The sequence below is a fragment of the Coenobita brevimanus genome, chromosome 11, assembly GCF_032717465.1.
Source record: "Coenobita brevimanus isolate Jiangsu-jjx chromosome 11, ASM3271746v2, whole genome shotgun sequence".
In the NCBI taxonomy this organism is placed as follows: Eukaryota; Metazoa; Arthropoda; class Malacostraca; order Decapoda; family Coenobitidae; genus Coenobita; species Coenobita brevimanus.
The window spans coordinates 11,527,745-11,544,151 of NC_136964.1; the positions used below are offsets into that span (position 1 = coordinate 11,527,745).

At 37.5% G+C, this 16,407-nt stretch overlaps 1 protein-coding gene across 1 annotated transcript in view; it reads left to right on the top strand.

The window, feature by feature from the left end:
* Window positions 1-16,158, top strand: part of Syx1A (Syntaxin 1A) — a 102,091-nt gene extending 85,933 nt beyond the window's left edge. Inside the window, exons 8-10 of the mRNA XM_080282080.1 lie at window positions 8,085-8,194; window positions 9,292-9,412; window positions 16,030-16,158. Coding sequence (XP_080138206.1) covers window positions 8,085-8,194; window positions 9,292-9,412; window positions 16,030-16,107 — 309 coding nt within the window. The 3' untranslated portion in view covers window positions 16,108-16,158. The remainder of the gene's footprint in view (window positions 1-8,084; window positions 8,195-9,291; window positions 9,413-16,029) is intronic.
* Window positions 16,159-16,407: the final 249 nt, after the last annotated feature.

Below are 16,407 nucleotides of genomic sequence, written 5' to 3' on the forward strand. Positions count from 1 at the left end.
CTGAATTAGGGTCAAAATTGCCCATTCTCTTATCATGGGTGTCTCGTACAGCAGATGCAGGTATAATGGGGCCCACCTGTATAGGAGGCCAAGGATAGGGTAACAGTCCATAGCATTAAATTTGAAGGTGATCAAGTGTACACTGGCCACTTTCCATTTGGTGTTGTGGGCTTATTTAACCTTGACGTGTCCTCCTATACAAGGGTGATTAAGGACTAGGTGTTATTTTTATGACTTTTCTTGCTCGTAAATTAAATCTTAATATCAATTGTTTACCTGAGGAGATGGGGGGGGGGGAAACATGCTGTTTAGGGAAAAAAGCTTCAAAGTGACATGGAAAGTAATGATGACGGTGAAACAATATGATCAGGAGAAAAGACAATATTTTTAGGTGGAGGGAAATTTAAGATGTATGTGGAGGTCAGAAAAATATTACAAAATAAGACTAATAAATTGAGTTTTTTTTATATATGTTTGGAGGTCAGAAGATACAGCTAAGGAAAAGAAAATTGAGAATTTAGAAAAATGTTGAGTAGAAAATCCTTGTGACCTCAGCTGGCTTGTATACTTCATAATTGAATACTCTTGGAATTAGACAACATGAAATATAACAGTGTAGGATCATAGTGGAATTAGAGATAATGGTATAAAAACTTAGGCTTATGTGTTTGAGATGTGTGGTGGTTTACTGTTAAGTATTATAAACGTAGACTATATAAGCATCGTATTAAGACCCCATTTCCTGTGTTTATGATTTCATTGACGATATATAAAGCATTAATGCATAAACCCAAGTAGATGTGCCTGTTAAAGATGATAATATGCATACAGTGTACAGCATATTTAGTCCTGAAATGCATGAATGTTTATTTTGTTCACCCAAGTATTAATAGGAAAATTTGTGTTTTCTGAAAGCCACATACACAATTTTTTTCAGGCCTACACAAAGGATAATGTTTACATGTAGCCTTTTCAGCCATCTTTGTGTTTAAAATATGTTAGTTGTATACAGTGAGGTTTTGTAAGAGTACACCCTGTTAAAAGTATTATGCCTTACTGCATTATAGTTTTGGGAAATGTAAGAATGAAAAAATTATTTATGCATGGGCTGCCAGATGCTAAATTTAAACACAGTATTAATTTTAGTATGTTCACCTCTGTGTACCTAACTGGGTAGCACAAGATTGACTGATGGACTGATAATACTCAGAATTATATAAAGGGCACAGTATAATATTTTGTATAGTATGAAATTTAGCTTATTAATAGATTCATCTGTGTTTGAGGTATTTCCTTATTTTGTGATTGTTAACCCCAGGGACTTAATACTTTTTTTGTTGGGTGTATCTCCTGAAAAAGTAATTAGAATTTTAAAGCCATATTGTTTTAACCAGCTTCAGAGTTCAGTATTGGCAAAGTAATAGCAACAATTGGCATCAGTTAACCCTTGGGTATTATAATTAGCCTAAAGATGTTGCCTAAACCTCACCATCACTAATAATACCTAACTCGACCTTGGAACGGGTTACAATCTCTCTTTTTAACCTTTTGACTGTGTAGGGATTCTTTCTGCTAAGTTGATTGTGCCAGAGTGAGTGAGAAGAGTGTATACAAATTTTATCATAGTCCAAAAGAGAGATGAATGAGTTGAGGAATGAGTATATTGACTCAGAGAAGAAAGATGATGGAAGATGTATGGGTGTGTATGGTTTGTGTGGATGTGTATGGTTTATGTGAGTGTATACAGTTTGTGTGAGTGTATGGTTTGTGTGGATATGTATGGTTTGTGTGGATATGTATGGTTTGTTTGGATGTGTATGGTTTGGCTGGGTGTATATGGTTTGTGTGGGTATATATGGTTTGTGTGGATGTGTATGGTTTGTGTGGGTGTATGGTTTGTGTGAGTGTATGGATGGTGCGTGTATGGTATATGTGAGGGTGTGTGGCTGTATATTGTTTGTGTGAGTGTGTATGGGTCCTTTCCTCTCCTTCCTTCTTTTCTTCCTTCCTCTTCTGTCTTTCTTTACATCATTATTTCCTCGGCCTTCTGCCTATGGTTAACTTTACACTACCACTTTTGTCTGTCTTTCCTTCATTCTTTATTGTTCCTTCTGCCTATGGGTGACTCTACACTGAGTGACAAGCCAAATGGTTTCCTGTACACTGGGGAACCGTTTACTAAGCTGGGTGGTAGCCATATAATCAAATTATGGCGCCTGGTGGTTTAGTGGGTTATTGCGGCACTCCAATCGGATTGAGCTTGTAAAAGTTTATATCCAAGGGGTGGGTGGAGTTATTGCTTATGTAATTTCACTCAGGGATGAGTGAGACTTGTCACTCTCATCTTAAATGTCAGGACCAACTTGCCTAGCCCTGGGTTTCCACACTGCCTATGGGGTAACATAGGATTGGATGATGATGATGGTAATGATGAGTGTGTTTGTTTTTTTGGTGTGTGTATGGCCTGTATGGGTGTGTGTGGTTTTTATGGATGTTCTGTTAATATTCTCTCTCTCTCTCTCTCTCTCTCTCTCTCTCTCTCTCTTTCTTCCTCACCCTATTTTTAATTGTGAGTTAGGGTCTAAATTATGATGATTGCAAGGTTAAGTAAATTTTTGGAAATAGCCGTTACGTCCTTCATTTCAGTGCCAGTGTATGCCATTTTATTTTTGAAGCTGGTTCAGATATATGGCATTTAATCTATTCATTATATTGCCATCTTTTAACAGTTTATCCTCGCTACCTATGGACGATTATTTTCAGTTTAGGGGTTGTCTCTTGGTTTGTACTCTCGTTGGGGTAGGAAGCCCCCCTAACTCTTCTTCCTAAGTGACTTATTTTGCTTATCACCCAGGCATTCCCTTCTCTGTTACTTGAATCATTCTAATATCACCTTACTCTTCATAAATAAGGTACAAAACAATATTAGGCAGCCGTATCAAAAAATAAATCAGTAAGGAAGAGGTGTTTGGGAGCTTCCATAACTGCTGTGTATATGAGATTGTATTTTAGATGGCAGAAGGAGCTTTGTGTTGCCTCCTTCATAGTAAGTTATATATTACACCTTAAAGCACATACACACACACACACACACACACACACACACACACATTCTCTCTCTCTCTCTCTCTCTCTCTCTTTCTGTTATTTATATATTTTTAAATTGATGTAATTTGCATCAGTAACATACACAGTAATAACAAAAATAAATAAATAAATAAAATAATATAATAAATGTTTATGGAAGAGATATTACATTGTCATCCTGTAGCATCTCTTCTTTAGTGATTCATTCTGTTCCTTTAAATATAATGAGTCTAATGGTAGCGGGAATAAAATTAAGAAAAGATGACATGATACTGAAAGGATTATCGGGTAAGGAGTTTTTTAGTGTCACCCTGTGCATGACCCACATGTTTACGTTACACACATGACCAGAGTTTTTGTCGACCCCACTGAGCTGTAGATGTTACTGAATTTCCGACCTTAAAGCTGTAGATGTTATAAATTCCCCGACCCAAGTAGTGTGTGCATGGTTGTACAGGGAGCCATTTGTTGTAGTTTTTTGGTCTTCGATTTCACAGTTAAAATCAACGTTACGTTACGAAAAAACTGGGTGTTCTGATTCCAGTGCCGGTGTCTTACAGTTTATAATACCTGGTGTAAGATAAATGTTGATATGTTATATTTTTCATGATGATTTACAGAGAAGTTGGACTTCTGTTTCATATTTAAAATCACCATTAAATTATTACGTAGAAATTATGTGTTCAAGTCCCATTGCTACCAAGATGGCTGGTGTCCTACAGTTTCAGTACTAGATGGAAGGAAGTTGGTGATATATATCTTGATGATATGCAGAGAAATTGCCTATTTTTAAATTGCCATATCACTAGTAATGCTGATTTCCTTTTCACAGAACCAGTTGAATGAGAAAATGGAAAAATTATGAAAGTTTGCATATTAAAAGACATAGCCATTAGTGTTGCTAATTTACCATAGTTATAGAAATTTGATAGTTTGCCCACTAAAGTTCTATGGATATCTCTAAAACCAGTTAACCAAATTCCTTCCATTTACAGTATCAGAAATGTGGAAAAAGTTATATTAAAAAAAAAAAAAGGTCATTTAATGTTGGAAAAAAAAAAATCATAATTTGAGAACCATCTGTGACTCATAACAATGGCTGCCTGTATGATGGACCTGTTCCCCCTTATATTATTTTCTGTTATTTTTTTTTTACTCATTTGGTTCTTTTAAAAGTTGGTAAACATTATGCGCTGAGATTTAATGGTAGAATTCCTCCACCATATTATTTTTGTTTTTCATTTGTAAAGTTGATACATTAAATCTGCATTGTTTGTCACACTATGATACTGTATAGCTAACATAAGATTGTAGGCTGCATTCTGAGTGGCCCTGCTGATTTCTTAGTGTCTTTTCCTAATTTATTTATTTTGTATGTTGCACCTCAGTATTGTCTTGTATGTTATTGATGACGACTACATTGATGTACTAAATAGCATACAAAACTGTGTTAAGGTGTAATATACGAAATAAATCACCAAGGGAAACGTGCTAAAAGATGTGTGCCATTGAGAATACAAGCCTTTAACTTCCTCACTATGATAATGTCTTCTGTATCTCTTTGCTGCCTCCAGAGGAATTTCTTAAGCTTCAGGAGATGCCATGTGGTGGAGGGGTTAATGGAGACCAATTTTGATCCCTCCAGATCAAGTAATGTTCCGTAGGCATGGAAAAATGGTCTAGTGGCAGCAAGAGTACAGTGGGAAAGATGTCATCTTACTGAAGAGGTTAATAGTTACCTTTTTAACCCCTTGAATCCGGCAACGTCTTTTATACTTATATTCTTGCTGCATCTTAGTGATTTTATTCAGGTTGGGGGACAGTTCTGGTGGTGAGTGGCTAAGTGAGGGCTGTATCCAGCCTCCACACTTCAAGAAGTATCACCCAAGCTGTGTAAAATAGTTGGGTACTGAAGAGGGATGCCTTCAAATAGAGGCACCAGTATAACTAGCTCCTCACCTCTGTTCTTATCCTCTGATAGGAGGATGGTAGACTGCAGGAGAAGGGTGGCTTTATTCTGCTGTCCACTGGCTCTGTTCTGTGTCCAGATGAGCCTGGGGCCACAAGATCAAAAACAACAGTGGTAGCAAGAATAAAGTATGATGGATGTTTCCCTACCAGAAGGGTTAAGTGACCTCACTAGGGGGAGATGATAGGTTGCATAAAGAACCTGAAGCATGTAGCGGTCTATTCCAAAGTGACTGCTAGTCATTCAGAGGATAAAGTGGAGTGTCAGAATAATGGCCGTATACTGATTAAAACTTGTGTTGTCAAGGTGTTAGCAAGCCTACAACATTTTGAGTTTTTGATGATGATGCAGCGTGTTTAACCTTTATATCATTGTTGACTATGTTTGGTAATACAGTTTAGGATGTGGACTGATTATTTGTAAAAGTTACAGGTGTTCTGTAAATGTAATCATACAAAATGGTTGACTTTATATGGTGCTGGAGAGGGACATCATCACAAAGTTGCAGAAGTTTTATACAGACGTCCTTCAGCTCCCTCCCTGTCTGTTGTGAGGAGGATGGTGGAATGCAGGAAAATGGCATCTTCATCCTGCACTCCATCAGGTTCACATTTAGCTGAGTCTGGAGCCACAGCAACAGCAGGGTGGTATGCTGGTTAATCAGAAATACAAGTGTTCCATGTGATATGATAATGTCCATAAACAGACTTCATAAATCCATGGCTTGCTTGCACCTTTGCACACTCAGTTTTAATAATATGGCCGTAAGAGTCCGGCGGTGTGAATCCAGAGTAGATTTCGGCGGGTGTGTGTCCGTCAGTGTAGAGTCAGTCTGCTGGGTGAGTTTCAGTTTTATTTATATTATTTTTATCTGGGAAGAAGATGTAGTGAGGGCATTGGTGTTCTTGTTTTGTTTTCTCTCTGTATGCATCAAGGTTATGTTCATATTCTAGCTTTGTATTTTTTATTATTACGGTTATTATTATTATTTTTTCAGATAACTTAGGGACATGAATAACAATGTCCTTATTTTCTCTTAATACAGTATTTTTTGTGACAAAAAGAGGATGGATGTCCCTCCATGTTTACGTTTATTTGTCCGAGAATTTTGGAACGAGCATTGTTGTCCCTGTTCATTCAGTATTGTTTCTGTCCTTGAAAATTTGCAACAAGATCACTGATGTCCTCTTTGTCTGTATTTTTTGTCAGCATTGGAAACAAGAGCATCGATGTCCTCTGTTTTTTTTTCCTATTATTATTATTTTTTTTCCACCCTCCCCGGTGGAGAGGACAGGACAAGATGGTATTCTAGGTGGCACAGGAGGCGTCTTAGTGTCTCCTCTTTAGTGAATTATCCTGCTTATCACACCTTAACATCCTCATGCGTGCTGTTCATGTTGTTTTAACATCAACACCGTTTACATCAGTAACATACAAGAGAATGTTAAGGTGTTATGCGTGGAATAAATAGCCAAAGAAGAGGAGTTAAGGTGTCCAAGGCTACTTAGAACATCACCCAAGATGATCGTATTGTTAGGTTCTGTGTCCGTGCGTTGCCAGGAGTCTATGCTTGGGTTATAGGTAGACTGTACATAGCAGCTGGCCCTGTGTTTGATGGCATGATGTGAGACTAGCTCATTCCAGGGTTATTTACCTTTGATTTGTAACACCCTCATGCTCACAGGACTGACTCTAACATGAATCTAGTATGACCTAGTATAAGTTAAATCTAGCATTGCCTAATCTAAGCTAAATCTAGTTTGGTCTAAATATAATATAGTTCTAGACTTACCCTGACCTTGAAGGAGTTGATGGTACCAGTTTATCAGTGCCAGTAGTGAAATCAGACTCCCAAAAATGTGAGCCAGATCAGATAATCTGGAATTGACCTTAACAGAAAATGAGACCTTTCCAACTCTGAGAGAGTTAATGATAGTGTAGTTCCAGTGTTGTCTCTCAGTCTGCCATGCTCACATATGTAAAATCATGAGCATCAGAGTACTAGAGTTGTCCTGAGCATGAGGGGGGTTAAAGTGTTGTTTTGTTCTCTTAGAGGAATGAACTGACATAGACCTTTTCTTCATTATTTTTTTTAACGTCGTCGTGGCCGCCAGCTCTGAACCCGTACGAGATTGAACGAGAGCTGCAGATCTCACTGAGGTTCAGTCTGGTGTCCCACATTTTTATTAGGTGCTTCTAGAGACTATTCCTGGACTTGAAAAAAAAATGGCAGTATGATTTTGGAATATAGTTTTTTATGCTGTTCAATTAGTATTTTTGACTGTATCTGAATGCAACTCTTGTGCATTTAACCCATTCAATCCGATGATCAATTTTTTTTATCTTATTCTCGCTATCCCTTGATGATTTTTGTAATTTTAGGGTAGACTTCAAACTGGATGATGTTTAAATTCAGAAGATGTTTTTTGTCGAGAAGGGATACATATTGCCTTAAGTAATCCATTCAATAACTAAAATAATGATAATAATAGTTGTATAAAGTCGTCCAGTGCTAGCTTGATTAAAACTAAAAACAGGTCATCGGAGAGAAGAGGTTGTCCTATTGAGTCTGTGGATGTCGTTTTCATCTTATTCTTGTGATTATTATTTTCCTCAGCTTAACACAGACTCTTCAAGCTGGAGGGGTTAGAAATAGTCTAAATAAACCCCTTTAGTACAAAAGAGCATGCTAAGCTGAAATAAAATGCATTATTAGCAAGAGTAAGGTGAGAAGGTGATCTGTGTGACTTAGGGTGTTAATGTTCTTACCTATAACCCAATGTAGGCCTTGCACATCACACACAAGAGTTTGTACACTACTGTAGCAATGGAAAGTTTATATTTGTATTGGTGTCTTTGTAGCCACCACCATCAGGATTCGTTTGATTTGATTTTTTTTTTCTTCTTACACATGTGGATTGTTGCTGAGTGTGTCAACATTAATTGTTTTTTGTGTCTCTTTGCCTCTCTCCTCTATGCCTGCTTCCCTCACCAACCCACGATTGATCGATCAACCAACAACCACTAGGGGGAGATGATTGATAGGATTGAGTATCACGTAGATCAGTCCGTCGAATATGTCGGCAAAGCTATGGAGGACACTAAAAAGGCACTTAAGTATCAGAGCAAAGCACGCAAGGTGAGTAACCAGTGAATTTTCACTTTATTATTACCATCATTGCCGCTAGATGCTAATGTATTTTTCCTTTCTCTTTTTTTTCACCCCTTGTTTCCTACATATATATTTGACCCATCCTGATTACCCCTCATGCAATATTTCTTACTGATAATCTGCATGACTCTCTCTCTTCTGCATGTCCATCCTTCGTGGTATCTGTTACTCACATTCTTCTCTCTTGATCTGATTTACATTGTGCATGTGCATGTGTATGTGTTGCCTCACGCGCATGTGTACGTATCTCTCACTCACACGGTGTTGCATGTTACGCCGCACTCGAAATAAATGGCATGGGATCCGATAACTTCATTATGCTCTTATGTACAATTAATCTTCTGTGTTTCTTAATGTGTATGGAATCATTTCTGTATTTTAAACACGATTGTGATTATGTTCCCTACGTTTACTACCAAAATGCCTCCATTAACAACATTCTCTGCAACTGTTACTCCCTTCCTGAAATGTAATTTCTGCAACTCTTAAAACCAAACACCTCATAACAACGGAAACTTGGTAACCGAAACAAATGATGTGTGATGACTGTCTTCCGGTGCCTGTGTCTGTGTACTTGGGAACTCCTTGGCTTCCTACACTTGACTGCTGCCCTCTGTATCCTCTAATATACCATCTTTGACTGCTGTGTTTACCCCCTGTCAACCCTCTCCTCGGTTCACGTTTACCGGTGGTTTGGTTTCTCCCTTTCCTTTAATGACCCTACTGTCTTTCCTGTCCCATCCTTGTCACGCCCTGTGTCATCGTGTGAACTACCTCCCTTGAGTTTGTTTTAATGTTCGACAAACTTGTATCCTTCACACCCTCTCCTTTCCCTGCAAATTAACATCTTTTTAACTGTGACCAACTCTTTTATTTTCCTTTGTCTTGGGTTTACTTGGTTCTAACACTGCCAAAAATGTCTCCTTGACCTTCCTTGTGTTCTGCCTCTCTGTCGTCTTGACCCTAACCCACCTACTGTCTCCCGAACTTGTGTACCCTCCATCCTATCCCTCATCCTGCACCATCCCCCATCCTACCCCCTGCCCTACCCCCATCCCCGGCCACAAAAACAGGGTGAACTGATGAATAGGATTGAGAATCACGTACAGGAAGCGCAAGATTATGTGGACACTGCCAAACAGGACACAAAGAAAGCCATCCGGTACCAAAGCCGAGCGAGACGGGTGAGTAGACAACAGAAGGTGGTGGTGAGAGAGAGGGCTGTATTCTGAGTGATCCTAGAAATCTCCTAGCACCTCTACCTTAGTGATTTATTCCACATATACGCACCAATATGCTCTTGTAGGCTGTTGATCCAGATTGTGTTGGTATTGAAATGATGTAGATACAGTAGTGTACAACAGAACATTGAGGTGTGATCAGAGTAAGTCACTAAAGAAGAGGTGCTGAGGAGCCTCCCAAATCAGTCACAATACAGCCCAGGGAGGAGTGGATGTGGCTACTAGCTCATGTGGTTGGGATGCTCGGGGGCTGTTTGGCACTTTGGTATGAGGACTTGCGTTTTAAATCTGCGTGACTCTGTATTTATCTATTTATCTGCCTATCTGTCTCAAGTGTGACACTGGCAATAATTAGTTATTGTACTGAAGGGGTGAATGGAACTGTTCATTACCTTTTTTTTTATCTTTATTTTTTTTTTATAATGTCACATCAGCAAGTCAGTAGCATTGATAAAAGTGGATTTCTTCATAGACCCATTCACTATGAGGGTCACAAGTTGGCTGAGTAAAGTATCTGGCCTCAGCAAAATTATAAGGCAGACAGTTTTAATGGAAAGGTTATTTGAACTGTAAAAGGAGAGGTTATTTGAACTGCTCCTTACTCCTTCCCTCTAAGAGGTCACACCAGCTAAAAAAAATTTGCCTGACATAAAACTTGCTGTTGCCGTAGTGGAGGAGTTAATGGAGACTACTTTTAACACCATTATAAAGGCTCTGACTTCAGCTTAGTTAAGGCATAGGGCATTGATAAGACTTTTAATCAGGCATCTTCATACTGGGGGGGTTAATTGAGGACTGCTCTTAACCCTTCAGTATGGGAACTCATCCTTCTAGAACATTCAGGAAACAGGTTAGTCCTCGTACCAAAGGGGCAGACGCTTCATTTTTTTTTTTTCCTTGTTTATTTTTTGTTTGTTTTCGTTTGGGTGTTTTTTGGTGTTTTAGTATCTTTTTTACGAGTCATTCTGTCGTACACTGTGAGGGCCCCTGTTAGTTACCGATATCAGTGACTGTGGTGTGGGAATACATAACCAGTAGATGGTGTTGTGTGCACTCAAGTTAGTACCCTTGGCAGAGATTGATAAATAGACTTGCAATGGGTTCCTTGTCATAAATGTCAACTGTCTTTGTGTGAAGTTTGAGGGATGGGGGTTGTAATCTCTCCTTGTCTCTTCTCTGTGTAAAAACAGACCCTATTATTTGCTGGAGAAATAAGGACAGGGGTCAATAGTCTTCCCATCTCTTTGTATTGCAGTAAGGATGAGGAATGGAAGGTATAGGCTCCTTTGAAATCTCATGTCCTGAGCAAAATTTTAGTTCTCGTGGGGAATTTATATTGAATTTCCTGTCAGTTATTATCTTTCCATGTCTGTTGTTCTTCTTAGGTGAAAAATAGTATGATCTTACCATGCCTGTTCTTTCTGCAGTAGCAGATCTTAGTTTATTGGCAGGTAAAACAAGGTGCATTGGAAGACACAGCATGTTCCCCTCCCAGTTCTTCCTACAAAAAGAGATGTTAGATATGGCGGGGCATTGATTGCAAGCCTGTTTTGGATTCTCAACCAGGACTAACCATGTATGAACTCTGAATATGACAAAACCAATATAGCTGAACATAAGAGTTGGTTGAGCATTTACTCCTTCATAGAGAACCTTTACATTGTAGTAGAGATGATCAGGACACGTCTGTCGTTCTCAGTTCCTCTCGTAGACAGTCCTCTCTACCTCTTCTCCCTCTTGTGTACTTTAGTTTCTGGGTCCTATAGTCCGTTTTTATTTTCCTGGCAAAGTTGCCCTGCCCCCTCCTTGTAGCTGATTGGTTGATTTGATTGTAGGAACGGTAGTGCTGTAGATTTTTCCTATGTCAAGCCCTGTGCATTTTATTATGAAATTGTTACCCCCATATGCAGAAAAATTATTTTCAGATGTTATATATTGCATTGCGAATTCAAGACATATCATTATATAGTAGGAATACAGTATTTAATATTTTGCTGCTGTCCATTTCACATCACCATATATCGAAAATCTGTTACATTTTGAAAAGAAATGTGACTTAAAACAGGGTGTCTTTGCATGCTGAGTTTCATAGTTGCCAGTAAAGTTAGTTTTTAAGCTAGTTTTGCACAGTTTTTGGCATCACTTGTATGGAAACTGTTTTAGTATATTAAACACAACTTTGATTTAAATTGGCAACAGCTTTGATTTAAATTGGCAACTACCTGGTTATATCAAGAATGTTTTTTAAAATGCCACAGGTTTTTTTCTATACAACCCATGATGGAAAAAAAATTGGAGGAAATTAGTTTGGTAGGTAACTGGGATTTTTTAAATTTCATTTATTTATTTTATTTTCGTCCCATATTGTATTGTTTATAAAGGCTCCAGCATGCTTTCACGGATGGCTGTAGTAGAAAAAATAATTACAATATAGCAACTTATAAATAGGAAATAATGTACGTTGATGGTGAAAGTAGAGAAAGAAATGTATATATAAAGGTGTTTAAAATTTATGTGTATATAGCCCATCAGTTTTCAGCCAATCACAGGTCAGCATTCAAGGTGGGGGTGTGGCCAAGTTTGCCAGGTTAACTACTTCAATCTAATGATGCTTTATACTTGCTGCCTCCAACCTATTTTGTTTACATAGAAGAGATATTGAACTGAAGGTGTTATTGTTTTATGAACCCCTTTGGTTGTGGAAACTACCAAGGCTTATGACTAAGGAGAGTTTAAAATGGAGTGGTAAGATATGTACCAGTATAACTGGTATATTCTTCATTAACCCTTTCACTAGTGTGGCTCTGAAGACTAATAAGTTGGTGGTACGTACTAGTATATTCTCTGTTGGCCTGTTTATTTAATGTATTTACGAAGGAAGAAAGAACCAAAAGCAAGAAGCCCAAAGGATTGTTCCTTCCAAGATAAAACAGGATAGTGGGGGTTCTCTGAAGACTAATGAAATAATTTGGTGGCAGCAAGATTAAAATATCATCCAGAAGAGAAAGTTGTTGAATTGTAAGATGGGATAGAGTCCGTTCGTTGGTGATGGTTGTTGTATTTAGTTATAGGTAGATTTTGTGTTCATTTTTTCTTATTCTTTTTTCCAGTTTATTTTTATTTTTATATATGAATGCTTGCGGGCATCTGCAGCCCCATCACTACTGCTGTGTCTTTTTAGTGTTGTTTTTGCTGCAGCCAGATGATTATATTCAGTGTGAGACCCAGCTGGCAGTGAGGAAGCTATACTCTTTTACTCTAACTTGGCTACCAGATTTTTGCCTTTTTTGGAGCGTATTTCACATACAGTAACTCAGTGGCAGTAAAAAACTATACTACAGCTCTTCATCCTTTCCATAGCACATCTTCATGACTAGCGCCATATTCTAATGCTGATCTATTGTTACAGCCCAGAATTCAGGATAGAAGAGATGGTAATTTGGGCCAAGTTAAAGTAAAAACAGCTCAGTATAATGAAGGCTGTATCTAATCCATTAAGTGCAAAAAGCCCGTCCAGATCTGAATAAAATCATCTGGAGACAGCAAGAGTAAAACTTAAATGACATCAGAGTGAAGAGGTTAAAAATTTTCCTTTTTCTTATTGCAACTTTTGGAAGATGACATTACCAGTAGCTCAGAAAGTTCCTAACTCAGGTTTACTTCTGTTAAGCTTTTCTCTTTAAGTTTTATTATTTATTTTATTGTTAATATTTTTATTATTATTTTTTGCCATAGCCTTGCCATGTGTTAATTTATTGATGATTTCGACATCAGTTATTCCTATGTGCCTTTTTTCCCTCTCTCTCTTCAACCAGTTAACTTTTTAAAAGAGTTTGGTAGTGCTTAGTTCAGTGGTTGAGTCTCTTTGCTAATGGAGCACTAATACATAGCAGAAGTATAGTGAATATTAGTATGTAATAACTTCAGTACAGCATTGCATCTTGCTGTGAAGTTTTTTAAAATTTTGATGACATGTAAGTGATTCATGAGGGATTATGAACTTAGATATCAAAATTTTTAGAGTGTTTTTCTCACTGATCAGTAAGTATTTAGAAAAACATTAATTTGACGTATTAGTTTCTTTTCTTTTTGCATTGTTTACATAATTTTTTTGTCCAGCAAGACCATGCAGATATTAATGATTTTGTAGGAAGTCTGTCTCCTTTTCAGTATAAGAGGAGTCACAGTAGTTGTTACTTTAAGCCTGCATTGTTTTGGAAAGGTACGTGTTTCCTCCAGATATTTTTACTTGTCAGCAATTTCTGAGTAGCATTTGTGTGACCTCAATATGTCTTTTCATTCAGTTTAGAAATAATTTGGGGGTCCCTCAGGATGTACTGCTAGTATATATATATATAAACAGAAGAAAGGAAAAAGGAAAAAGCCATACACGAGGTTACAGGTGTCCTCCATTCATAAAAAAATCTTCAGCAGTAGAACAGCTGGACTTGAAGCATATGAAATATTTCCGTTCACTTGTACAGCATAATAGTTTTTTGTTAGTGTCCTTCATTATTTTGTTTAGGTTCGCTGGTGTATTAGTGCTCCTGCGTCATGTCCGTATGTCTTCTGGTGTGGTGAGGAGGTGTCGACTTTTTAAGAGGGTGGACATATCTGGTGTCGGACAGTCTATACTGTATACTCTTGGAAAATCTTGTTCTCATGCTTGGCAGCCTTCTTTAGTTTGGAGTCTCATGGCCATATTTGTTATGTTGAGTTTGCAAAGAAAAAGGAGAATACCCCAGTTTTTTGTCATTTATGCCGAGAAAGGAAAACACCTCAATTTTATGTTGCTAATGCAGAAAGAAACACCACAATATCATGTCATTTATGCAGAGAGAAAGGATCACCCCAATTTATTTTATATATGCAGAGAGAAAGGATCACCAATTTTACGATATTTATGCAGAGAGAAATGAACACACGCTAGTTTTATTTTGATCATGCAGAGAGAAAGAACACTTCACTTATGTAAATTAGGCAGAGACAAAGGAACACCCCAATGTATTTCATTTACCCCAGCTTCAAAAGTCTCTTGTAAACAATAAAATAGCTTAGTGGCAACAGGAGTAAAATGTAAACATAATTTTAACATGTGCATGCATGTTCAAGGCCTTAAAAAGCATAAACTAAGCTACTGAAAGGAGTTTTGGAAACTTTCATGAGTTCTTCCGTAAATAAATGAAATAGCTTGGAGGTGATACCATGAATAAGATTTAAAGCATTATATCTCATTGGCTAAAATAAGAGAGATTTATTTTATTCCCTTGAATGCAAAAGGTCAGATAGAGGAAGCAAGACAAAATAAAAAAAGATATTACTTTATTTTTGGAGTTAATGAAGATTTTTTCTAATCCCTTTACTGCAAGAGATCTCCCCAAAACTAACTATAATTGTAAAATGATACCAAGATTGTAATAAAGATATCATAATATTCAAAGGCTTAACCATTTCATATCCCCATTGGTTTTCAAAATCCAAGTGTTCTAGTTTGCTCAGATCTTTGTGGACTCAGTTTGGCAGATATGGCCATATATATCTTCTTTCTCCTTTTGAATCCTTTCCATTATTGTTATGTTAGTTTTTTCCCATAAACCCTGAGAAGTTTTGAATAGCATTGAGTTTAGTATAAATGTATGAGCAGATATACGTATAGACAGTATATATACAGTATACGAACTTAGAGGTAAATTTTTAATGCACATACCTATTATTTCATGTCCTGTTTGATAAGCCATACCCAGATTTTGTCCTCATATACATAAATATGAGCATCCTCATAAAAATTAACTTTTGCCTGTAGTTGTAGTTGTCACAGGCAGTCCTCGTTATAAGAGTCATTTTAGGTCACATTGGAGACTTAATGGCCCCTCCTCAGCAGTTTACTTATTTTGGTGATCCATTGCAGCAAGTGGAAGTATTGGATGGGAGAGACGCAGGTTAGAGCTTGAATTCTTTATTTTCCTTAATGTTTCAGGCTAACGTTAGAGCCAAAAACTTTAGAGAAAATAAAGAGAGACAGGTTAGAGCTTGAATTCTATATTTTCACTAATGTTTTGGGCTACACAGAGCTATGATAAATTCTGTGTTTTTTATAAAATGTTAGAGAAACAAAAAATTCAAGCTCTAACCTTTGTCTCTATGCCACCCAACAATTCCCCTCATTATGTGGGTATTATACCTTAAAGTACACACTGGGTATACTTTTTTTTTTTTCTTTCTTTCCCCAGCTTGATCTCTGGCAGCCTCCCTGCTGTGTAGGGGTTGAGAAGTGGAGGCATGCTAATATAAAAATTTTTGCTTAAAATTTGCATAAGACAAACCCGAACTTCAAAAAAAGCCAATACGATGCCATATTCATAGCAACAGAATTCTAATAGGCAATTGTTTAAAAATTTTGAACTTGGTAACAGAAACATATATAAATAAATAAAGTCTGGCCTTATAAAGAGGACTTCCTGATATATCTATAGTAGTTTTTATGTTCAGTATTGTAGGTATGTATTTTTCCCTTCCATTATTTATTTTGTAATTTCGTTTTTTTCTTTTTCTCTCCACAGAAGAAAATTATGATCATCATATGTGTTGTAGTTTTGTTATTAGTCCTTGCCATTATCTTAGCAACAACATTCTCCTAGTGTGTGAGGGTAGTATGTCCCCTTCATGCTGATAACAGAGCTAGTGGGAGGAGGAGTGGGTGGAGGAACTCAGTGTGTCTGCCCCCTGTGTTGGAGGGACATTGTAGTGTGAAGGAATGGAGAGGTGGTGTGTCCCCCCTCATGCTGTTGAATCTAGTGTGAGGGAGGTGGAGAAATAGTGTGTATATCCCCTTCATACTGTTGAATCTAGTGTTTGAGGGACATTGAAGTGTGAAGGACTGGAGAGGTAGTATGTCCTCCCCCCCCCCATCATACTGTTGGGTCTAGAATGAGGGACTG